We start from the raw sequence: 24,254 nt of genomic DNA, 5'->3' as shown, positions 1-24,254 counted from the left end.
TCAATGGCGATAACGGCCGCGTGCAAGGCAGCTTGACCTCACGTAGGAGGACAGACACACACGTCATCGCATGTGGTTATGGTGTGACACGTTGCGTAATCCAAGTGCCAAATAATATAGGATGGAACGGCCAGTGAGCAGGAAAGGGGTGACAGGGAATAGTAATAGAGGGGTGAGGGGGGGGGGGGGGCGTAAGGGATCCAAGAGGCGGTGGAGGGGTGTCCATTACACCCCCCCCCGGCATATTCTTTCCCGGTGCCTGCGAAGACATTTACGATGCTCCATGAGGTCGCACAGACGCACGTTCACAACGATGTTCTCGCACCAAATACCGGCCGCCTTCCTCCTTGTCACTGAGAGTCCACCAGCCGTTGTTCGCCTCGAGAAGCACCGTGTGACCCATTCTCCCTCCCCCCCCTCCCCCTACTCGACCCGCGTACGGATCGGGGGGCGGCCCTGGGTACTCTTGTGCATTTTTATCTTCGCTTTTTCACCCTCTGATGTGCGAATCCAGCGCTTTGTAGGAATCACGTGCTCATGGGATGCACACGGCGAAGGCACACACACACACACACACCTCGCGACGAGGAGAGACACGCAGTGACGTCAAAGGCGAGGGTGTTCACAACGAAGGAGGGGGGAGGGGGGGGGCGATGGGAACCTATTCGGAGGCCCCCCCCCTCCTCTCTCTCTCTCCTCTGTTTATGACTCTCCTCGGCCAGGTGCGGTCGAGGGCGATTCCTCCTATGCCTTATCTGCCCCTTCGCCACAGTTATCTTTTGTCGTCGCCTTCACGGTATCTGCAGAGCAACATCCGCGGCACCCGCATACCGCACACGCCACGAAGCTCTTATTCCTGCGCTGGGCCACCGGCACTCGGCATATGCACGTAGCGGTGTCATCAATTTTCCTCTGCGATGCGGATGTGGAGAGCCGCCGCTCCTGCCGATCTCGAAGGGCGTATTTGGAGGTGATGTTGGCGGCCAGGCTCGCCGCCCCAGGTACCCCACACGCGGTACAGCACAGCCTTTCGTACCCCGGCAGCCGCCAGCGCCGGGCGAGTCCGCCGTCGATCAGCCTCATCTCGACACAGTAATCAAACACCTCCTTTGAGACGATGTGTTCTTTGTAGTAGGCGAGAAAGACATAGCGAGTGCGAGCGCGGTTGATAGCGGCCATGCTCCAGAGCGGCGGTATTGGCGCCTCCTCTTTTGCCTTCACATCCCCTTCCCCTGTTGCGGACGCGTCAACTTCGCTTTCTGTAGTTGCAACTGCTGACACTGCCTCTTCAGGTGTCGCCTTCGTATCCTCGTTCGCGTGGTCCTCGCCATCGCGGGTACGTTTGCGGGCACCGCTGTCGCTACGACTGTGATTTCGAGGTCTGGTGGTCACTCCCACAACACCCCTCGATTCCTCTTGGGTGGCCACTTTCATTTGTTCATCGTATTCTTCGAGTTTGGCTAGCACAACATCGAAACCCGGTGGTGGCTTCGGCATGCCAGGCCGTATGAGTGGCATCGCGTCCCTCTTGAGTGACTATATTAGCGACCTGTGTGCTTCGGTGTGGAGGAGTTTGTATGCGCCGGGGAGTGTTGGCACCGAAGCACAAGAGGAGATCACGCGGCGGGGGAGGGTAGAGGCGGGGCGACGGGCGGCTGCGGTAAGTTTCATGGAGAACATTGAGTGTCATGTGTGTGTTTATATTGTCGAACCTGCTGACTTATGGCCGTGCCGCGACCCTCTCCACATGACGGGAGGTGCACACGCGGACGTTCCCCCGACATCGATATTCGAGGACGCTGATGCGTTTCTCTTTTTTTTTTCTTTTTTTGTTCTCCACCCGTTATATTGTCTATATGCCGTGATGCGCCGGTGTATTCTGACGCCTCTCTATGATTACATACACACACACACACCAAAAAGAGAGGAGAAAGCATGAAGGCGTGTACGCTGACGTACATTACGTGCAGGCACATGAGTTGGCGAGTCAGTCGTCTATGTTTCGAGGTTCCCCCCTCTTTCCAGTGCCTTTCGTTTTTTTTTGTCCGGGGGTGGGTGGGTGGGTGGGTGGAAAGGGGGCTCGCCTCGGTGTTATTTGGGAGTCTCTGGACTCTCAGCCAACGCATCACTTCTTCTTTTCGGTTCAGATTGCCGTTGCCCCTCGCATCGCTCCGGGCGTCGCCAGGGTCACAGTTGTGGCGGTGAAGGACTGCACGACGTCGCCGCCAGAGAGAAGAGCAAGCAGCTCCACGAACTGTGCCGGTGCGACCGGTCGCGCAGAGCCAAGTTGCTGCTCGTTGAAGAGAGACCGCAATTCCACCACGGCAACGCTGCGGCGTCCCTGGGCGAGAAAGCGGCGCTCCAGCAGCTCCTCTAGCCGCCGCATGTTGCCCTCCACCGTGTTCTTGCCGGGATCGGCGGCGTGGAACATGTCGAGATTGATAAGCCCCGTCGTAGGGTCCGTGGCCGACTTTTTCAGGGCGGCGCTGATGATGCGCTTTGCCTCCATCACGTCCTCGACAGACACCTCACTGCTGTAGCGCATCTTTGCAAGGGCCTCAGAAAGCCGAATCATGGACTCAAGCTGCCGTAGCGTTGCTGAGACGGTACAGCTGCTTCCGCGGGCCTGCCGCAGCTCCACGTAGCTTTGTGCAAGCTGCTTGTGCGACGCCTCTGTCAGTTTCGGGGAAATACTCTCGCGCGCCAGTGCGATGTACTCGGACAGAATACTCGCCGGCATGTACGGCGCATCGGGCGGTCCCTGCAAGAACACCTCCCCGTACATCTCCATCTGCACCTCCACGGGGAGTCCCGTAGCGGCGTCCACGTATGTGTTTTCACTCTCCGCGGCATCGCCTGACGTCCCGGCCGGCTGTCCCGCTCTGCCCGTGATGCGCCACTGCGTCGTCTCGTCCTCATCCGTGGATTCGTTGTCGTTTCGACCGCCCTGCGGCCGCAAACCTGTGCCTCCCGCACTATTGCCATTGTCGATGCCGCGGCGAGTGCGCGCGTTACCTGACGTGTCCATGTAAAGTGAGAGGACGTGCGTGGCCAGGCGGCGGTCCTCTGCGGGGTCGTGACAGTCGAGGAGGAGAAAAATGAGGTCAAATCGAGAGAGCAGCGTGGGTTCAATCTGAAGGTTCTCGACGACGTTTAGTTGTGCATTCCACTGCGAGTCCTTTGGATTGGCCGCGGCCAGGATGGACGTGCGAGCGTTAAGTTGTGCGATGATGCCGGCCTTGGCGATCGACAGGGTCTGCTGCTCCATCACCTCGTGCAACACCGACCGGGTAGCCTCATTCATCTTGTCGAACTCGTCAATGCAGCACAGGCCACGGTCGGAGAGCACAAGCGCACCGGGCTCCAGCACCAACTCACCCGTGTCACTGTCCTGCACCACAAAGGCGGTGAGGCCAACGCTGCTGCTACCCTTGCCGGAGGTGTATATCCCTCGCGGTGCGATTTCGTGTACCTGCGTGAGAAGCTGCGACTTTGCCACCCCGGGGTCACCACACAGCAGCACGTTGAGTTCGGAGCGGAAAACAGCGCTGTTGCTGCTCGTTGCACCACCGCCACCGCCACCTCGGCTGTGGTTCGCCTGATCAGAGGCGCTACCAGCGCGCTCACTAAAGACGAATGTCTTCGCCGTCCCGCCAAAGAGCTGCGCCAGAATGCCGCGCTTCACATCATCGTGGCCCCAGATGGTGCGAGCGAAGGAGTGGAGGAGGATCTCGTATATGTCAGGGCGACGGGCGAGTGTGTAAAATATGTCAAGGCGCCCCGTGTCCATCAGCGCCGCACGCGACAAGTCTGCCTCCGCCTCCTTCGTCGTCACCAACGTCGGCGTAGCTACGTGGAGACGGTCGCTTCCAGCGTTGCCGCTGGCCAGTGCGTCCTTTTTGGATCCCGCCTCTGATGCACGGGTCGCACGAACCAGTTCCATGTGAACGGCGTCGATGTGTGTTGCGAAGATGCTCTTGATGATGCGCGTGTTGGCGTTGAGTCGAATCGGGGTGGACCGGTAGATACCTGTGACAACGACGCGGTCGCCTGGCACCACGGCGTCGACCATGCTACCGTACACCACAACACTGATTGAGATGGGTGTCTCGCCGTCCGAGACGTTCTCTGGTGATTCCTGCACCTTGACGAGTTGTTTGTCCTCGTAGAGAGAGAGGTTGTGCTGGAGTTTGAAGGAGTAGGTCTTGCCACAGTGCGGGCAACGGGTTGGCTCAAAGATGCGGCCCTTGTCCCCACTCACACTGCGCTCCTGGTACTGGCAGTTCCAGCACTGGAAGCACGCCACCCGTATCTCGGGAATGATCTTGGATACACGAATCACCATCCCTTTGATGCTGAGCAGCTGCTCAATGTGCTGTGGACTGAGAAGCTTCAGTGTGTGTATGGAGGGCAGTTTTTTTGCTGCCACAGTGATTATCACGTCTTCTGCCACTTCGATGCCGTGGCGGTGCAGCAGAACATCGCGGTACACCTCATCCGCAACAGCCGACATCATCTGCAAGCACTCGGTGGGGTGATGCACCGTCTGCACGTACAGCTGCGGTGCCACTCGTTGCAACCAAGTGAAGTCCACCTCGAGCGTGCTGCGACCTTGAATATGCATGCGTAGAAACTCTTTCAAGTAGTATTTTTCCTGAAGCGCATACTTGGCTGCTGTTTCTGCTGCTACTGCACCACAGCCATTGGGGTGGGGTGTGCGCTGTGGCGGCTCGGCCACGACCTGGTTCAGCGCAAATGTTTCAATGTGGCGGTGGAACTCGTCTCGAAACACCTCCACAGCGATGCCGGTGCCCCAAATATACGAGTGGTCGTCTGAGCGTTGTTGCGTTGGCCCGCTGTAGGCGGACACAGCGACTGCCTCGGACACTCCTCCGAGTGTGGCGGAGCTTGCAGGGCCACCATCCAGGCCGCCATCGTGGAGCGGTGCTGCCGTGGTGACGCCGAAGTCATCTGCACCTCCAGGTAGTGGCTGTGGCGTCGCCTCTCGCCGCCGATTCGGTCGCACCGGCGTGAGGTCGATAAACCGGGTAGAGGTGTCGTCACCATCCATCGGAATAGACATTTATGTGCGATGATCACGTCTAGAGAATCGTGTGTGTGTGTGTGTGTGTGTGTGTGTATATGTGTATATATGCGTGTGTATGTGTGTAGTAAAAGAGATCACATGAGGAGAGGGAAGGGATGTGCGGGTACACCAATAAAGCGGTGCTCCAATTCGCCCCCCACCCCACACAAACACACACACGCACGCTTTCCTTTTCTGTTTGTGTATCTGCGATGTTGCATGAAGGGGAGAGGGGGAGAGAGAGAGATGGGGGTGGGGCCTGGTTGCTGGGGAAGTACATAGGGTGATTCGAGTGGAGTGCCTTGCAGGCATGCAGGAGCGAACACCGAAAATGGGGGCAGAGGCGAAGGGCGAGCAAAATGTGGGCTGCATGCTTGAGATTCAGACTTAGGCCACAGAGTCACAATGAAGGGGGGGGGGGAAGGCGCACGCATTCATGGGTGCCCATGCGTTGATGCGGAACTGCTAACCCCCTTCCCCCCATTAGGCCCTTGCTTCCCCCAGTAAAAAAATCCCTCCCCCTTCCTCCACCAGCAGTAGCGCATTTGCACGTGATAGTCCACTTCTGTTTGTTGTTGTTCTTCTAACGTTTAACTCTGTTTCGAAACGCTAGCCAAATGAGCGCGCGCGGACCAGCACCACACAGATCACCACTACCCCTCGAAAGCAAAGGAAAAACATTCTAATCCGCAAACAATGTGCTTTGCCAACGTGTGTGTGCGTGTGTGTGTGTGTGTGTAGAAGCAATAACGAGAGGGGTCTGTCTTGTCGCCCTCGGCGTTGTCCTCCACATCAAACCCATCAAACACACACACTTACACACACACACACTCGCACGCGCCAGGGACCCGCAAGCGGCGCAGCGGTCGCCGTGACATATCTGTTATGTACCGCCCCTCTCCCCCCTCCCTTTTGGACTGCTCCTCAGCGCCGTGTTACAGAGCGATTAGTGTTGCTGCGTTGCCGATGCCTTTCTGCCATGTCAATGTCTGCGCAAAACTTTTTCTGTGTCGCACGTAGGGACTCGTACTCGCTGGCGGTTACCGCTGAATTGCCACCAAATGCCTTGTAGAATATATCGTAGTCCTTCTGCGTGATGGGCACATAGAACCAGTCCACTGGCGGTCCATGGATGTGGGGTACCTCCGCTGGCACCTTCACCGTTGTTGGAAATAGGGTCTGATACATGCTCACCCGCTCCCGATCCTCTGGACGACAGTAGCACAGTCGATTCACGATCGGGCCCGGCTCGTGCATGAATACGACGCGCTGTAACCACATGCGGGAGATGTACACACACGGTACCGCTGTCCCCCGAAGTGACGCACCAGCCACAGGCTCCATTGAAGAGGAGGAAAGGGAGGACATGCTGTGGGCATTGCAGGTAACCGGGTCGGCAGTCGCTGCTGCTGCTACAGAGGCGCCAGAGAAGGGAGAGTGTGACGGAGAGAGGTAGTAGCGCGCCTTTCGACGCAGCTGCTCCGCCTCGTTCGACTCTGGCGTCCTCTTCACGAGGGGCTGGCGGCGGTACATGAACACATATTCTGTATCCGTCGCTACCACGTCGTCTGCCCGCGCCACCTCATCGTCGCTAATGTACACCCAGGCCTGCTGCGCCTCCGTCGCCTTATGGAGGAAGACGGTGTAGTGGCCGCCGTCGTAGCCGCCGTGGTGATTGATAATGCCGTCTAGCGTGTAGGTGGTTGGAATAGAGCAGGTGCAGCTACTAGCACCTCCCTTGTTCGTGAGGTGCGGTGCATGCGGCTTGGTGTCGGTGTCGGTGCCCGCGAGGCAGGGTGGGAGAGGCTCGGCAAAGTGTGCGACGCTTCTGTGCAGGTAACGCCGAAGGTCCAGGTACTCTGGGAGCAGCGGTTGTGTCTTCCCTTTCCCCATCGCAGGCGACTGATTTGCCTGCTTCTCAGTCAGCGGAGACCACGAGACGGGAAAGAGCACCGAGTCATCCTTTTTGCTGTTGAAGAAGCGACCAGCCTCGAAGCGCTTCATGTGGACAATGAGATACTCGGGCAGGGAGAGCAGCGATTCCGATTTGGTGGCTTCGGTCGTGGCACCGCAGGACTCGCAGCGGTACTTGTTAGAGCCCTGCAGCACCTCGGGCTCGAAGTGGATGTCAAGGCACTCGTCCAACCACAACGGGTACGGCAGAGGGTCCTGGAAAAATCGCTTGAGACGGTTCCAGACCACCACGCACAGGGATACGGGGTTCCACCAGGACAATCGAAACGGCTTTTTGACCTGCTGCGGCTGCCAATCCATGTAAACGCGGCGAGGCACGTCCGGGTGGGCAATCGCGTAGTTCCGGCGCTGCTTTACTGACGGCACATCCAGCAGCAACCCGTTGAAGGCGCTCACCACACGCGACACGGCGTTGCAGCTGTGGCACTTCACCTGCGAGAACATGTATCCACGGAATCCGTCCAGCAACGGGTTGAAGTGTAGCCGTGGGGGTTTGAAGGAGCCGGTGTAGGGTATGCCTCGCCTCTGCTTCACGCGTCGCTCAAGTACCTCATTCTCACGATTCACCTGATCCATCAGCCGCAGTACGGCGAAGAAGTTCGCGCTGCGCGGACCCGGCAGGGTGATGTCTCCCGTGTCGACGGTGATCGGTGACGGCTGGGAGTACCTCTCGGCGCTGTACGGTTCGCTGCGGTCGCGCCAATGTGGCGCTGTGGCACCTATCGCCGCTGGGACTGCGGGGTGGTTGGAAGAAGCCAAAAGCGACGTACCCTGCCGCAGCGCAACAGCATCCTCTTCAAACGACTGCAAGAGCTGTGCCACCTCCACGTACTGGCCACCCTCCTCCTCCAAGCTGGCCAGCAGCGACGTCATCATCTCTGCTGCGTCCTGCTGGCTGCGCCCCTCGAATTGTGGATACACGCGGGCGAGGGCGTCGAGTGCGGCCAGTGGCGAGATCGCCCTCTCATTGACTGAACATCCCGCCTCCATGCGGTCGAGCAGGTCAGCGAACTCAACGAAGAGTGCGTGGGTGGCGGGTCCCCCCTTCGGGTGCAGCTTCGCCGTTGCCGCTGACGCCGCATCTGGCGGCATCTGTGACGTGTGGACGACGAGGGGCGAGTGGCTCCTCCTCCGCCCCGCAGGGGGAGAGTTGCGCAACGCGTAGACAAGGGCAGGGCAGTTTACGAGTAGTTGTACACCCGCGTTGAAGTAGCACGTATTGCCGAGGTTCTGTAGCGGGCACAGCACCATCGGGTTAAAGTCCTCCCCGGGACTCACCTGTTCCTCTGAGAGCCGCTGAGACGCGTGGGTATCCTCCCAGGCGACCATGTGCGACGATCCCACCGAGGGGGTCGTGGCGACTGTGTGGGCTGACGTGGCGACGGAAGAGGTGACGCCGCCGGGGGTCGGGGATGCGTTCGGTGGCGTCTGGTCAATGCCTCTTGCGACAGCTCTGAAAGCCGTGCTGTTGACATTAGTCTGTGATGCCGCCTCGGTTGGAAGAGTGCTCGAAGCGGAGATTGCTGTCGTGCTCCCATGTGGTGCGCTCAGTGCAGCGTCTGTCGATGTGACGGCATCCTCAACGCAATGCATCTCGACCACCTCAGCCGTCTCTGTGCAAAAAGAAGTCGTCGACTCGTCCATGAGCAGCTTCGCGATCCTGCTGCACCTGTGACGGCGCTGCGGAGACGAACGAGATCGGGCGGTAGATGTGGATGTGGTCGCCTGATGGCGGGAGAAAGTGGTGGGAAGCTCAAAGCCCACCACCACCGCGTTGATCTACACGGAGTACACTATCCACCACCTCTCTCCACCTCAATTTTTAATCACCTCGTCCCGCAACCCCACACGAGTTGGTCGAGCACCAAAAGAGAGAAGACAAGGGGGGGGTGAGTGAGTGAGTGAGTGAAAAATAGAACAGGTACCCGACGAAGAAGTGAGCTTCTTTGTAGGCTACGGACCCTGACCCTTACAGGCGAGTGTGTGCTTTGTGTATTGTGATAGGGGGGGAGGAGGGCGGCCCCTGGGGAGGGAGAGGAGAGAATGCTCAAGATGTGCGCCACTGCAAACATATACAAAGACAGGCACAACACCACACACACACACACACAGAGAGAAATAAGCGCAGCAGCAACGCGCACAAGCAAGCCGGGGAGGGGGGGAAGGAGGGAAGGAGGGGGGAGGAGGGAAGGAGGGGGGAGGAAAAAAAAAGAGGGTTGCCTCACAGACAAAAACAAAATAATGCGAAATAAAATCAGCAAAGTGACGTAAAGTGTCTGCCCTGATCCACCCTCTCCCTCCTCCTTCCGTACCCCTCAGACACGATCGATAGATAGTATATATTTAAAGATACGAGAGAGGGGGGGAAGGGGGGGAGGAGGAGGAGGAGGAGGAGGGAGGGGTGTGTGTGTGTGTGTGTGTGTGAAGCGCAATTGGCTGTGATTAGCTCGCCTGAAAACCTGTGCGCATCGACACCGCGTGAGCAATAATGGTGTATATATATATATGTAGAGGAGGTGAGGGAGGGAGTGAGAGTGAGAGAGAGAGGTGTGAGGGGTGGGGGAACGGAGCCAGTATCTTGGAAAGGACGAGAGAGGAGCGAGGTTGGCAAATAAGCGGGGCGATTGGGAGGGGAAGGGGCAAGGGCAGGCGCAACTGATACATGCGTGCCGCTGCAGCGCCTTGTGCGACCGGACGGTGCGCATGAAGTGTTCGCCAAAAGCACATGCGCACACCTCCATACGCAGGGTTTCTGAAAGGCATGGCAGATGCGTAGACGCGCCACCGTACACCACAAAATAAAAAAAGGGGGATGGGGCGCGGCAACGAGGCTTACGAGGTAAAAAACGGATAGAAGCAATACGGGTGCACCGAACACCCACTCATAGACACCAACATGCACGACGTTTTCTTTTTTTTTTTTGGAGGGGGGTGAGGGGGTAAGACGGGGCCATTCGGAGCTCGAGTAAACACCAGAGCAAAACAACTGACACACACCCTCACAGTCGAACACGAACACATACACAGGAGCGCCCCAATAGACAAAAAGAGTGGGGGACAAGTAAAGGACGGCAGAGATGTGAGGGTCACACCGGTGCGTCGACCTCTGTCATACACCCCCTCCCCCTCTCCCAAACTCCCTTCCTCACAAGAGGTACTTAGCCAAGTTGACGTTCTTCTGGAGCTTCTCTGTCGCCTCCTGCACCATCTTGGCAGTGATCTCAATCTTCTTGCCCTCGTAATCTTCACAATTAAAACTATACGGGTCCATGACTCGCTCGAGGATCGTGTTGAGGCGACGGGCGCCGATGTTCTGCGTCTGGGCGTTCACAGCACAAGTCACCTTGGCCAACTCCCTGACGCCGTCCTCGGTGAAGACGACTTCGATCTTCTCCGTGTTCATCATTTCCACCTGCTGGCGGAGAAGATTATATTTGGGCTCCGTCAATATGCGACGAAAGTCCTCCTCCGTCAGTGCCTGAAGCTCTACACGGACCGGCAGGCGCCCCTGAAGCTCTGCAATCATGTCGGACGGCTTCACAACGTGGAAGGCACCAGAGCAAATAAAGAGGATGTTGTCCGTTGCGATGACGCTGCCGTCCTTCATGGTGACGTTGGAACCCTCGATTAGAGGCAACAGGTCCTGCTGCACCCCAGTGGAGCTGACGTCGGCGTTGGCGCTTGACGGCTCTGCGACTACCTTGTCGATCTCATCCACGAAGACGACGCCCTCCTCCTCTGCTAGAGCGCGTGCCAGTGTGTGGACTGAAGCTTCGTCGATGAGCTTGTCTAGCGCCTCCTGCGTGGCCAGCGGCACGGCGTCCGTCACTCGCTTCGTGACGGACATCTTTGGGCGCTTCGGTTCTCCACCCAGCCCCAGTAGCATACCCACGGATTGAAGATCGATGCCGCCCTCTTTTTGTGGCTTGGAGGGCGCCTGAGGGGCAGTGATGTCGATCGTCACCATATGCTTCGCAATCGGGTCCTCCAAGTAGTGCTCGCGGAAGTACTCGAAGGTGTGCGGCTGCTGCTGCTGCGGCGGCTCCTCTCCCTCCTCTCCCGCGGCTACCGAGCTGTCGTCTGCTGTTGCCTCCGCCGCCGGCGTCTCGGCTGCTTTCTTGGCAGAAGTCCCCTCCTCAGCCTTGCCGGCGTTACGCAGGGAGTGGTTCATCGCCTGCATTCGTTGATTCACAGACCATGCGCTATATACAGTATCCAGGGCCATGTTCAGTGCCTCTGCTTGCCGTTCCGCCTCGAGCGCGCGCCGCGCCTTGAGCTTAGCGTTCGTGTATAGATCTTCAATAATGCTTTCCACGTCTTTCCCCTTGAAGCCAACTTCTGTGTACTTGGTGGCCTCCACTTTGACGAACGGGGCATCTGTGATGCGCGCCATGCGACGCGAGATCTCTGTCTTGCCGACACCCGTTGGTCCAATCAACAGCATGTTCTTTGGCACCACCTCCTTCCGCAGGTCGGAGTCCCTGAGCTGCCGACGACGCCAACGGTTGCGCAGCGCAATGGCCACGGCGCGCTTGCCCGCATCCTGGCCGACAATATAAGCGTCCAGGATCTTTGTGATCGCCCGCGGCGAGAGGTCGTCGAGCTTTTTAGCCTGCTCTTTGGTGACCTGTACCACATCAGGGGATGGCGTGCTGGCAGCGGCAGCGACGCAGAGCAGTCGCCGAGTTGGGAAGCGAAACATGGGATCCCTTTTTAGACTTGAGTGGAGACGTGTGTGTGTGTGTTGAACTCTTTCTTTCTGCCTCTGCGTGTGTGTGTGTGTGTGTGTATGCTTCCAGAGGATCAAACAAAGGTCAGCTCGACAAAGGACGCAACCAAGTGCAATAGGGGTAACCCAAGACCAAAGAGAGCACACACGTGTACCACTGTGTTGGCGTGTGCGCAGTAGATCGCAACGTCGTCGTGCCTCCCCTCAGCGGATGTTCCGAGGGAAGGGAGGGGGGGGTGGCGATTGGCCTGCTTCTCTCTCTAAAGTGTGTTGCAGCGCGTTTGATGCGGTGGATATTTGGCCCGGGCCAGAGATGTTCCCGGTCGTTTTTTCTATTCTCTTCTTTCTTGCCGGGAGGGAGGGGGGGGCGGGGGGAGGGAACTCGTGCCATCGCAGTGTGCGTGGATGAGAGAGGGCGGTAGAAAGGCGTACAAGGGGATACAAGGGAAGAGGGGGGTGGGAGAAGGGGTGACAAAAAAATTATGATCGCATACATGGGCATCTAGTAAAGGCGTACATGCATACAGCAATACCTGTATGCGTATGGGGGGAGGGGAGGGGACGAGCGACTGAAAACCGTACGATTAAAAAACGATCGGCGTCCGGTGGAGACTGACTGAAGGTGTAGGGGGGGAGGGGAGGAGGAGGGGAACAGGAAGAGTCAAACGGCAAGACGAACCACAGCGATAGAGTCACTGAAAAAAAAAGCTGCAGAGTACACGACACACACACACACACACAGACACACACACAGAAATGCTCATCATCGCATAGAGGGGCGCAAAAAGGAATTGACAATCACAGCTGTCGACGCGATGAACGGTCCATTACAAGTGCCACTGGCGCTGACATAAACGAATGGAAAGAGCAAAGATACGAAAAAAAAAACAGCAGTCGAGGCGAAAAACGAGTGGGATTGTGACTGCCCCCTTTTCTCTCTTTGTGCGTGTGTGGGGGGCGCGGGGGGAAAGGGGGGCAGTCAACAGCAGCGAAGGGAATCGTGGTAAAGAAAGTCACGCTACATGGGATGGGGGAGGGAGGGGAGGGGGAGGGGGAGGGGAGGGGAAGGGGAGGGGCCGCAGATTAATATATGTTCATATGTATTTTTTTTGCTGTTTAGGGTTTAATCATCGCTTTTACTTTCCCTTTTCTGCTCATGGCTATTACTTCTCAGCTACTCACATATCCCCCTCCCTCCCTCCCCCCCCCATCGTCTACTACTCTTCGCCTCTGCCGTTACGTGGCAGATTTACTAGAGAGACTCGCACCGGAACCGCATCAATCGCACGTGCACCACACTAAAACGAGTCGCTACCCGTCAGCATCGGGCCGTACCGCCGTGCAATGTGCATCATAGCTGTTACTAAAAAGCCCACGGCCACGAAGAACGTCAGCCACGTCGGGCCCACGACGTCATCATAGCGTATCTTGCGGCGGGCATAGACGCGCCGCGAGCGTGCCTTGAAGCCGACGTACGCGTACGCCAGCGTGAGGAGGGCGATGGCCACCATGACGACTCCTGTCACAACGTGAAAGTTGCTCTGCCAGAAGGGCGAATGGTGGGAGGCGATGTCCCGCGGCAGAAAGAGCCCCTTACCAAACTGGATGCTGGCAAGACCCAAGAGGCCAAACTGGGTGGCGAGCTGCATCCACTTCACCATGTACCGCTCGGACGTGAGCAGCGTTTTGGGGTCATACTTTTGGGGCACTTTGATGCGCTTGCCCGTTTGCCACGGTATCTTGCCGTAGAACACCTCAGCGGCGGTGTTCCTCCCGCCCTCCGAGTCGTAGCACAGCGGCTCCATGCCATTCTCCGAGTACGGGTATAGGCGGAAGGTGGTGTACGCAACGTGGCGCCGATCAACCTGGTACTGCACCACCGGAACGGGACCGGGTTGCACCACGCTAGAGGCGGCCGGCGGTTCCGGCACCAACACTCCCTTCTCCGCTGCCTTCATCTTCTTGCTGGCCATGTCTTCGTCAGCCTCGGCGTTAAAGTTTGTCGCAGCCGTCGACGCTGCCGCCACTGACGCATTCGCGGATCTGTCAGCGGCACCTTCGGCGTCACGTTGCAGGCGGCGCAGAACATGCTGGTAAATCTTGGCATAGTCCCTACGAGGCAGGAACTGCGCCTCCGACGCTCCCACCGTCTGCGTCTGTGCGGGATTGGTACCAAAGATCAAGCGATCGGCCGCGCGCTCGAAGCAACCGGCGGCCAGGCCCATCGTCGGGTCCCAGAGATGCACCTCCGGCTTTGTCGAGGCGCGGATGTCGATGTCGAGTTGGTGCATCCAGTACGGGACCATCTTGATGAAGGAGGTATGCCCATATAGGGAGGCGATGCCGTGCGCGTACTTGCTAAACTTTGGGACACTCTCCATGTAACGGCACCCCATCAGCTCTTCGATCCAGGGCTCGATGCGCTCGTTTTCGGTGCACTGCAGCTTCACCTCCACCACCGCGTATGGGAAAAGGGAGGCAGGCGCGTCACCGCCAGTGTAGCGCCAGTGGTGGTCGAGCCCAAAGTCTTCGGCAGACATGCGCAGATCCGTGTCGATGCTCACACGCACGGTCTGGTCGGCGCCGCGCTGAAAGGCCGCGCGGCCGCACTGCGTCCGCAGCACCGGCTTGAGGTCGTAGGCGTGTATCTTTGAGAGGATCTCTGTCGAGAGAGACTTGAACTTTTCCAGCTCCGCCTCACTCGCATTTTTGCGCTTGAGCTTCTCCACTGCAGGCACCAGACTCAACTGTGCGTGCACAAAGGCATTCACCTCCTTTTCCTTGATGGCAAACCGCCGCTTGTTGCTGCGCTCACCGCTCCACGCCTCGTGGTGGACTTTGATCTCCATGAAGACGTTGTCGTCCTCCTGCAGTGCGTTCCAGTCCTCGGCGTACGTGTCGGAGTACCACCGCATGCGGATCAGTGTGCTCCCCTCAAGGCGCTCCAGCCGGCGGTGATAGAAGAGAAACTTTCTGTTGTCGTAGTAAACGGAGCTCACGGGCGAGAAGAGGCGGAACGGGATGCCTCTCTCCTTACTCTCCTTGTACGTGTCCTTGAAGGTACTGAGCGGCAGGTGCGGGATGATGCGTGCAATGACGAAGGGGAGATCCTGGAGGTGCACCCAATACTTGACAGAGCGGCGGTCGAACACCTGCGAGCCCTCGGAGCCGGTGGGTATTTTGAGCTTTCCCTTGGCTGATATGAGGTCCTCCGTCTGTTTGACGCGGTCGTAGACGCGGGACAGGTGGCAGAAAATCTCCTCGAGGGAGATCTGATCGTAGTCGTACTGGACGTAAATATTCTTCCAGCGGTCACCGGTGGGACCCAAGACAGCGTAGCGGTACATGCGGCCAAGGATGTGCTCGATGGTGTCCGTGTTGAGGTTGCGACACTCAACGAAGCGGAGAAGCTCATGCGCAATAGCATCTGCGATGAGGCGTGCCTCGCGCGGAAGCAGGTGCCTTGCGGTTCCCCTGGGCAGACTGATACTGCGGTTTGTGAGCACCTCCTCCTCCTCCGTCAGGTGCGAGGAGCACTCGTAGAGGCGTAGCGACATCATCAGAAGCTCCGCCTGCTTGCGCTCGCACCACTCGTACACTCGCATCTTCTGCTCTAGGAGAGAGGCATAGAGCTCGTCTGGGGTTGATGGGTTAGCAATGTTCTCCTTCATGCGGTGGAGAATGTCCTTGGTTGCCTTGTAATCCACGTAGGCGCCCTGGCCCTGGAAATCGGGGTAAATGGCGCTACGCCATGCCTTGCTGTACGGCATTATGTCGGCGACTGGCGAGGGAGGGAAGACAGAGGCAACGTGTGAGTGCTCTCTCTCTTTTTATCTTGCTTCTCGTATGTCGTTTGGGGCTAGCTGGACCTACAGGTAAGTCCACTGATAGAATACGGACGCCTTCGATCCAGTACAGTGTCGTACGTATGCCACGAACCCACTCCCCTGCGCCTACACTGGGACGGTGTGTACGTGTGTGGCGGGTGGAAGGGGTTGTGGGGAGGGAGGGAGGGAGGGAAGGAGGTAGACAGATGAGGGTGTACGAGTGTCCGTTACGTGTAGCGGTTTGTTGTCGATCTCGCACGGTGCGCCAGCCAAGTCGGGGTGGGGTGGGGGTGAACCGCAACGACTCCCCGCGGAAGGACCGGACGTAGTGGTGTCGGTCCAGGACGTCACGAATGACAATGAGAGTGAGGAGAGGCGCAGGACAGGCCAATATATGCGTGCGTGCGTGTCTGAAGGGGGCGGGGGAAAGGGGTGAAGTGTCAAAAGAGTAGACGCCCACTGACGATAGAGATTGACTATCCCCTGAGACAGCTTCACGAGAAGCACGGGAATAAAAAGAGTGATCGCGAGAGGGGGGGGGGAGAGAGACAGACCACCACAGTCGCACCGACACAGACAGACAGACAGACTGGAGAAGGGTATCAACAGGGATCGTGACAGGAGGGGAGTTTTGTAGAAGGTGATGCAGAAATACAACAGCACGCCCAACCCTCCCCCTCCCTGCGTCACCGCCCCTTGCTCTCTAACCATGCAATTCCCCCCGTAAGCGACCCCAAGTGGAGAGAGAGCCGAAGACACAGAAAGAGAGCATGAAAGGCAACCCCTCAAAAACGGCTTCTTGGGCAAAATGATAAGAGGTGAGTACGGTGGTGGTGAGGGGGAAGGGTGTGTGAGGGGGGGGAGGGAGTACAGCTTCGGTGGAGAGCGACCATCGAGCCGACATTCAAAAATCAAGTCGCTTGACATCGCCCTGCTGATTCTTTTTGTCGCGTCAGTTTCCCCTCTTTGGTGGTCTCACCATGACATTGATTTCAAGTGGTACAGTCACTGTGTGTACATGGATGCTTGTGGTAGGTAATGGGGAGGTGTGGGTGTGTAGGGGGAGGGGAGGGGGGAGGGGGGAAGGGGAGAAAAAGTCACCCATAAAACCCCTCCCTCCCCCCCCTCCCGCACCAAAGCGGTGCAGGTGCACCTATACAGACATGGAGACCCACACAGACGCTGACCAGCCAACAAAGCAGGGTATTACAAATGAAAGGAAAGAGCGAGGAAAAAAAAGGAGCACACACACACACACACACACGAACCAACACCAGCGACAGCATTGAGATACTGTAGTTGACATGGTCCTTTGTTCAAAATACTTCAGATACATGCATTGCACAACTTGATACATACATAAACACTCCAAATAAAGTCTCTGGGGAAACAAGGAGGGTGAGAAAAGGGGGGCAAGGATGGATAGGGGTGCGTGTGTGTGTGGGGGGAGAGGGGGGGGGCTCACGCATGTTAAACGACAGCTGGGGGATCGTACTCGATGGGCTTCACGTAGATGTACCGGTATGGGTCGGTGCCGACCGGGACCCATGGTTTGTAAGTGCTCTCTCTCAGCCGCGCTTCCCTCATCTTTTTCTCCTTCAGATCTTCCGGATCTTCCTGATACTCCGGCTGTTTGAAGAGACCAGGAACAATAGCACCACCAGGCACCCACGGTTTTCGGCCAGCAGATGAGGGAGAGGTCGCCCGCTGGGACGACGGGCTCCGCTTGGATGGAAGCGGCTTCGTCAAGCCGTACACGCGGCTCACACCGTGTTCGCTATCATCAAAGCAACCACCGCTGCGAACGGCGTTGCAGAAGGGCGCTCCGACGTTCTTTGTTGCTTCGTACTTCTTCCGAAGTGCCTCACGGCGCAGGTAGCCCTCGTAGGGGTCTGCCACGTACTGCACTTCACCCGCCTGTCCAATCGTGAGCCCGGGGTACCCATACGTGCCCTTCTTCGCTGGATTCACGAGAAAGTTGCGCTTTGCTGCTGCCGTCTCGGCCCTGTAATCGGCAGTCGTCTTGATGGGTGGAAACTCGGTCTCGTGGCGGATCGGCGCCTTCTCACTAAAGGTGCCGTAGTAGTCTCCCTTCCCACTGCTCTTCTTGCTGGATCCGGCGGGGCGGAACGGTGGCGGGGCGTCGGCACCAGTGTGATGTCCTGCCTTGCCATCCGTCAAAGTACTCTGACGGAAGGGGCCGGTAAAGCCAACGGAGCGGTAGGGGTCGCCGGTGGAGAGCGACTTGAAGGGGTCGAACGTAGCATCGGTGATGTGGGGGTTCCGCTTTGCAGAGACCACGAAGGGCTGCTGTGGCGTCAACTTTGACCCGTGCTTGTCACGCTTGTCGTACTCGTCGCCGATGCTAAGGTACACTGGTGGGCTAAACATCTTCTGAGGGGTGCAGGGAGGGAGGGAGGGAGGGATATGTGATTATGTGAGAAAGCGCGGTGGTGGATGGGAGTGGGCGAGAAAAAAGGGTGCTGTTAGGAGGGAGAGGAGAGGGGAGGGGAGAGAGGGGAGAATGGATGGAAAGGAGAAGAGAGGAGAGGGGAGGGAGGGGATAACGGGACGCCTCGAGGCGCTGTGGGTGTGCAGCAAGGCACGCGGAGAAAGAGAGCAGTGGTGCCAAGGGCGATGGTTCCGTCACCCCCCCACACACACACACCACTCCCTTTCCTGGACTTCACTTGCACGCCTATTTTTTTTTGTTCGCATCAGCTGCTACGCTCACTTGTCGTTGCTCCTACGGAAACGCACATACCACTGATACACGTGTAGTGTGCCGGTGTATATTGTCCATTCGACGTAGCTGCGGGCCACATCCCTCAAGTAGGGGACCCGGGCTTTCACGCCCCCGCGCGCGTGTGCGTGTGTACAAGAATAAGCTTTCTTTGCTTCTCTTTGCACACTACGGCGACGTGGGTGGCTCAGCAGAGTCACACACGCAGCGGCCGTCGTTGAAGATGCGGTACGTTATCCACGGCGCCGCCACTAACCTCTGCGCTGAAGGGTCAAAGGACACCTCTCGTTGACAGAAATGGATGATCTCCATTGTGCCCCTGGCAGGCGGTGTCTCACTGGGACACGTCGACGGCACAGCTGCGACCCGCTCTACCAAGACCACCGACTGCACCCGCGTGCCATAACCATGGCAGGGTACCTTGAATATGCTCGACTGCAGGTGTGCCTCACGCATAGCGGCGCCGCCGTCACAGAAGCGAACCTCCACGTCCTTTCCATTAACGACAGTGGCTCTCCCAAAGTATTCGTGGAGCTCTGTTTCATTGAAGCCCAGGAGGGGGTCGGTGGAGTGCAACTGTGCGCGCAAGGCATCAGCTGCCTCTGCCGAGGACGCCGTCTTCTCTATGTTGAGTAGGTCGAAGCCGCAGCGATCGCATAAACACTCATCGGCCAACGCCGTTGCCACCTCTGCCACCATGGCGGGAGACATGGCTGTCATCGACGAGGAGGAGTTCTCCGCTGCGATGGGGTCGATCACAGAGTGGAGGGAGTCTGTGAAGAGCTGACCAAGTCGGGCTGTAATAGGCTCACCCTGCATGTTGTCCAAGTAGCTGTTCTGTAAGCAGTGCACACGGCCTGGTGTAACAGGGCAGCGATGTTCGGCAGCGTACCGATTTGTCGTATAAAGAATCTCTGGTGCGGTGGTGCTTGTGCATCCAGAGGCATGCTGCACGTTTCCTGGCGTCTTCGCGGCAAGTCCGCCATCCTTGTAAACACCACCGTCCCCACGAAGGTTGTCGCAGGAGAGCAGGTTGAAGCCGGCGTAGTAAGGGGGCGCTCGCAGTACAGCCGGTAGTGTCGACGCTAGGGCATCATCATTCCCAGCAGACACACCCGCGTCCCCTGGCAGGATGCCAGTTTGCAGAAACTTTTTGATGACCGTGCCGCGTGAAGTACGTGGGTTGTAGGCAAGTGTCACCATCTGCTTCCCCTCATTGTCGTGAGGATGACGAGTCTCGTCGGTGACCATTGGCATCCCTGATGGTGGAGTCGATAGGGCAGTAGCCGGGACCACGGTGGTGTGTGCGAGGATGTGCGACAGAGGTGCGGACCCCCGCCACACCGTAGCGGCGTTGGAAATACCTGCGCGCTGTGTGAGGGTGCCTCCTTCGCCATCAGTGCTTTGCCCACCCTCGTGTGCCTCCTTGTGGCAGCTCAAGGGTGCGGCTGCCGAGCGCCTACAGTTCGTAAGCACAGCGAACCGGCCGCTGCGCGGATCAATACCTATCCAGGAGCCACCGGCGACACGATCCACCGCCCAAAGAAGTCCGGTGGATGGGTCCAGCGCCAATCGACCAGTGCCCCGAGCCAGGTTTTCGTCACGATTGCTGATCAAAATGAACGGGAAGCGCTCGCAGTAGCGCGTGATGAAAGCCAAGATACACATTGAGTGTGTAGGGAAGAAAAAGAGGGCTGTCTAGAGCGCGCGGATGTGCAGGTAAACGCACGTGTGATGTGAAGGGGAGATGAAAGGAGGGGGGGGGTAGAGAGGTGACAATGCATGTACACCCATGCCCATGTGTCTGTCTGTGTGTCTACGTGCGCGCCTCATGTCTGGAATCCTCCCTCCCCCCACCCCACACCCACCCCACGCACACGCACACAGCCGCATATGCACAACAGGAATCACAAACTTTCGGGTGCGTCGACCTGTCCTCCGCCTGCCTCCCTTCCCCTGGCAACAATCAGGCCTCCCGAAAATCTTGTCTTTCACATTTTCGATATCGATATACTCTTCCGAGGATCCGGGTTGAGCTTTTCCTCTCCCCACCCTTTTTTTTTCTGGTGCCCCTCACACCCCAGGAAAGTGTGCAGGCATCAACGCCGGTGTAAGGGGTGAACAGCGAAAACGCAGTGTGCGCGGGGAGGTAAGAGGGGGGAGGGAGAGTGTCAGCGCACTCCTTCCCATCTTTTTTTTTTCATTCTATGGGGTGCACCTCTCACCCCCTCTTCCCTTTTATGACGTGAGCACCCTCCCCTCCCCCCAGCAGTGGGTCACGTCTCTGCAGCTCCTCTGTTTCTCCCAAAGACTGAGCTGGCATCAGATGGGCTTCGTCGCTTTCCTTTCGAAGAAATCCACATTGGCGGTTAACAGCCAATGAGAACACGCAAGGGTGGTGTGAGTAGGGAAAGAGGCCTTGAATTTGGGGGGGGGGGGGGGAGGAGGAGGGGGGGGAGAAAAAAAAAACGCAGCAACCCAAGGCGAGAGACACACGTCCACCATAATGTACAACGATGAGAGCCAAGATGATGCCCCGATACAGCCGTGGAGAGGGCCAGGCGGGCTGTGTCGGGGAGGAATAAGGAGGGACGCACAGAAACCTCGTATCGTGCCTCGACTTCCCCCCCAACACGCCCCTTCATCGCTGTCCACATTTGACTGCTAAGAAGTTGGACCTTCACGTGGGGGCGGCGACGGCGACGATTGCAGTTTGAGATACTGTGGGAACATCGGTTCCGCATTGTCCCATCCGAGAAACTGCCGCAGCGCCGTGTAAGTGTAGCTATATTCGGGGTTGCTGTAGACAAAATACAGCACCATGCCAATCAAAGCACAACCACGCGCGTAGCCGTGCCGGCGAAACCGCTGCTCGCCCGGTGATTGGGGGCGTGTCGGCGAAAGGAGGTACGCGAGGCCGGTGGTGCGCTCCACCTCTCTACGACCAGAGAAGTGCTTGCTCATGGCTCGAGCACATCAACGCAAGGCTCTGCCCCCCCCCCCTTCCCCCCGAAGCGGCGTGCTGAGAAAGTGAAGAGAGCAAAATAAACGAGGGGGCAGTGAGGCATGCGAGATTAAGCAAGTGCCAAAAGCCGAAAAGCACAGACTTGACAACAGCAGCCAGCCACAACGGTAAAAGGGAAGGGGGGAGGGGAAAGAAGGAAACACTGATGCAGACGCAGAGCCTCTCCAGTGTATCACGCCACATGGAAGTAAACACCAAAAGGGAGAGGGAAAGGGAGAAAAATCTGACAGTAAAAGTCGTCACACAGGAGACCACTTGAGCACACCGTAGCCCTCATTGTGACCGCGGAGAACAGACGCTATCGTCAGCCGTGTGGAGTTCGCATTTGTGAACAATGTGCCCCTGACCAGGGGTGCTGCCAGGCGGTGAACGGTCGCCTTGACCATCGCGAGGGTGATCTGTCGCGGCGAATAGTAGGGGACATGGACCACAGGGCGGCGTCATGTGCTCGCAATACGGGGAAAGCGAAGGTACGGAGATCTTTCGTGAAGCGCAGAGCGGGAAAAAGAGACTACGTAACGCGACAGCACAACGAGAGAGGCGATATCGGGAGCGGGGAGGGGGGGGAGGGAGGGAGTCAGAGAAGGGCTGTCTCACTGCCGTCGCTCGACTTCCCACCACACGGGGGGAGCCCAGGGAGCGGCAAATCGACCTCTGTGGGTAAACCGAATAAGTGAGATCCCCAGGAGAGCCACTGGTTTGATCTCCATCTACAGTTTGTCCCCGCTCTCGTCACCAACATCCACCATCCCTCACACAAGACTGCCAGGAAGCCCGTGGGGGCGAGTATTTACACCATCTTCACCAGCGACGAGCAGCTCCATCTCAGTAAACCACATCGCTAACCGATGCTACGCTCACCTCCACAGAGACCGTCATAGCACCGCTTCAGCTACATCTTCCCCTGAAAGGCGAGCTGCGTTGTTAAGGGGTTGATGGCGCTGCGGGTGGAAGTGACGGCACCGGAGACACAAGGATTGAGTGGATGAGTCTGTGTGGCGGGAAGGGAAAGGGTGAGCCAGTGGCGGCGCGGCAAGGTGGGTGGGGAGCGGCAAAACACAAGCAGAGCTGGTCTCTAGTGAGAAGGCATGTCATGACTGGGCAGGTGCGCTCGCGTATTCGCAGCGCCCAGCGGCACGAGGGAGGCGGGAGGCGGGAAGGGGGGAAGGACGCTTCCCGTCATGGCCTTGCAACGCGCTGAGCCATGCACACATCACTCACCGCGGTGGGGGTGTTCACCAGTGCCCTAGGCGAGTCAACCGACGGGAGAAGATAGCGCACCGGTTTGTAGCTCAGATACTCGACACACTGTGTCAGAGGAAAGGTGAGGGATCGCCATGATACGGAGGGTTTGCACAGATTAAGGTCGATGACGCGTACGCACAAAGAATGCAGTCACATAGGCGTACACACACACACATAAGGGGGGGCACCGGTTGTGCACATGGAATGCTGGCACTGGCGAGCCTTTGGAGGCAACGCGGCGGTTAGCCTCCGTCAAGCCGCGTGCATGGTCTTTGCAACCCAACAGCGATGTCAGTGAGACGGCGCTGTCCCGGAGACGAGCATACGGAAGGAGGAGGAGGGGTGTACGGTGGCCTGGATAGCTGCCGCCATCGCTCGAACACCGCCATCGCTCGAACACCGCACGCGCGTTGAGTTACAAATGCGAAAAGAGAAAAAAAAATAAACAACACAGAGAAAGAAGAGAGAAAAGGGGCGCGTGCGGTCACATGTGTGACCCGTCGCACACAGCATATACGAATGAGAAAACACCTCTGTGGGTGCGGAGGCCGCGAGGCGCCATGATGGGGCCAGCGGATGGACAGACGTGGTACTCCACTCAGGCAGCGCGAGACCGTCGCATGTGTGGCGGGATCACCCTACATGCATGAGTGGAGCCCCCATTACTATCCTTTGACGATACATGAAGCCGACAGCTCTGTGGACCCCCAGCCGAGCCGGTGCGCCGTGAACACCCCAGCACTCGAAGCAGCGAAGGAGCGCCTTCTACGTTAGGGTGCACGGAGCGGTTTCAAAGACTCCTGTGGTGGTGCAACAATCACAGCCGACGTGTTCCACGGTAGCGGGAGGCAACGTTTAGACGATAACACCCTGAGCAGGGCCGCTAACATCCCAGGAGCAGGAGCCGCACGGCGTGCACACCGCAGTGCCCATGGAGCGCTCCGCCGTGTAGGCAACGTACAGCATGCCGTCGTCTGCACGCTTGCACGCATCGTGCAGTTCACCGAACGTCGCCAACGGCGACACACTGCAGCCGCCAACTGTCAGCGACACTGGCTTCTTCGCGTCCACGCCACGGAGGCCACGCACCGCCGCCGCAAGCTGCGACACCGTTGTCTCGCGCGCCAGCGCGCTGAAGTGCACCTTACCGCCGCGTGCATGTGCCTCCTCCACCACAACGGGCACAACGCTTTCTGCGCGCAGGCTCGCGCACTTCGCGATGCGTGCCTCCAGGGGCGTCGCCGATACGTAGGCGGACATGATAGTGGCGGTGGGGAAGAGCACTTGAGGGGGGAGACTTGGGGAGGGGGGGGGGCGGAGAGGCGGTTGAAGCGGTGAAGGAGGCTGAGAGGAGTGTGTGTTGGACTGGGAAGGAGCTCAAGCGACGGAAACCTTTCAAGGGACCACCAAAGCGCATGCACGTACAGAGCTACAGACCGGCGGATCGGTGTGGCTTGGAGGCGTGGTGGGAGGGAATAAGCGGCGAAGAGGAGGAGGGGAGGAGGGAAGAAGGCTGCGAACGGCGAAGTAGAGGACCCTGCGAGGCACCGCTTCATGTGTCGAGGGAGAGGGTGTTGCGCAAGGAAGTTTGTGAAAGGACATGGTGTATGGAGTACTCGATTTTA

At 58.2% G+C, this 24,254-nt stretch overlaps 9 protein-coding genes across 9 annotated transcripts; all 9 read right to left on the bottom strand.

The window, feature by feature from the left end:
* Nucleotides 1–744: 744 nt before the first annotated feature.
* On the bottom strand, nt 745–1,518 carry JKF63_06827 (uncharacterized protein; the record flags this gene model as incomplete). The annotated part of the gene is made up of 1 exon (XM_067902775.1): nt 745–1,518. One exon carries the CDS (start codon nt 1,516–1,518, stop codon nt 745–747), a length of 774 nt encoding a protein of 257 aa, XP_067759134.1.
* A 625-nt stretch (nt 1,519–2,143) lies between these two features.
* JKF63_06826 (uncharacterized protein) lies at nt 2,144–5,083 on the bottom strand (the record flags this gene model as incomplete). Its single annotated transcript, XM_067902774.1, has 1 exon — nt 2,144–5,083. The coding sequence occupies one exon, from the start codon at nt 5,081–5,083 to the stop codon at nt 2,144–2,146; it is 2,940 nt and encodes a 979-aa protein (XP_067759133.1).
* Nucleotides 5,084–6,010: 927 nt separating this feature from the next.
* Nucleotides 6,011–8,704, bottom strand: JKF63_06825 (uncharacterized protein; the record flags this gene model as incomplete). The annotated part of the gene is made up of 1 exon (XM_067902773.1): nt 6,011–8,704. One exon carries the CDS (start codon nt 8,702–8,704, stop codon nt 6,011–6,013), a length of 2,694 nt encoding a protein of 897 aa, XP_067759132.1.
* A 1,501-nt stretch (nt 8,705–10,205) lies between these two features.
* On the bottom strand, nt 10,206–11,762 carry JKF63_06824 (uncharacterized protein; the record flags this gene model as incomplete). The annotated part of the gene is made up of 1 exon (XM_067902772.1): nt 10,206–11,762. The coding sequence occupies one exon, from the start codon at nt 11,760–11,762 to the stop codon at nt 10,206–10,208; it is 1,557 nt and encodes a 518-aa protein (XP_067759131.1).
* Nucleotides 11,763–13,087: 1,325 nt separating this feature from the next.
* On the bottom strand, nt 13,088–15,559 carry JKF63_06823 (uncharacterized protein; the record flags this gene model as incomplete). The annotated part of the gene is made up of 1 exon (XM_067902771.1): nt 13,088–15,559. One exon carries the CDS (start codon nt 15,557–15,559, stop codon nt 13,088–13,090), a length of 2,472 nt encoding a protein of 823 aa, XP_067759130.1.
* A 1,527-nt stretch (nt 15,560–17,086) lies between these two features.
* On the bottom strand, nt 17,087–18,007 carry JKF63_06822 (uncharacterized protein; the record flags this gene model as incomplete). The annotated part of the gene is made up of 1 exon (XM_067902770.1): nt 17,087–18,007. One exon carries the CDS (start codon nt 18,005–18,007, stop codon nt 17,087–17,089), a length of 921 nt encoding a protein of 306 aa, XP_067759129.1.
* A 520-nt stretch (nt 18,008–18,527) lies between these two features.
* Nucleotides 18,528–20,027, bottom strand: JKF63_06821 (uncharacterized protein; the record flags this gene model as incomplete). Its single annotated transcript, XM_067902769.1, has 1 exon — nt 18,528–20,027. The coding sequence occupies one exon, from the start codon at nt 20,025–20,027 to the stop codon at nt 18,528–18,530; it is 1,500 nt and encodes a 499-aa protein (XP_067759128.1).
* A 996-nt stretch (nt 20,028–21,023) lies between these two features.
* Nucleotides 21,024–21,323, bottom strand: JKF63_06820 (uncharacterized protein; the record flags this gene model as incomplete). Its single annotated transcript, XM_067902768.1, has 1 exon — nt 21,024–21,323. One exon carries the CDS (start codon nt 21,321–21,323, stop codon nt 21,024–21,026), a length of 300 nt encoding a protein of 99 aa, XP_067759127.1.
* A 2,161-nt stretch (nt 21,324–23,484) lies between these two features.
* JKF63_06819 (uncharacterized protein) lies at nt 23,485–23,889 on the bottom strand (the record flags this gene model as incomplete). Its single annotated transcript, XM_067902767.1, has 1 exon — nt 23,485–23,889. The coding sequence occupies one exon, from the start codon at nt 23,887–23,889 to the stop codon at nt 23,485–23,487; it is 405 nt and encodes a 134-aa protein (XP_067759126.1).
* Between the last annotated feature and the right edge of the window lie 365 nt (nt 23,890–24,254).

This window comes from Porcisia hertigi, chromosome 9, assembly GCF_017918235.1.
Source record: "Porcisia hertigi strain C119 chromosome 9, whole genome shotgun sequence".
Classification (NCBI taxonomy): Eukaryota; Euglenozoa; class Kinetoplastea; order Trypanosomatida; family Trypanosomatidae; genus Porcisia; species Porcisia hertigi.
This window is presented reverse-complemented; position numbering and strand designations above follow the sequence as displayed.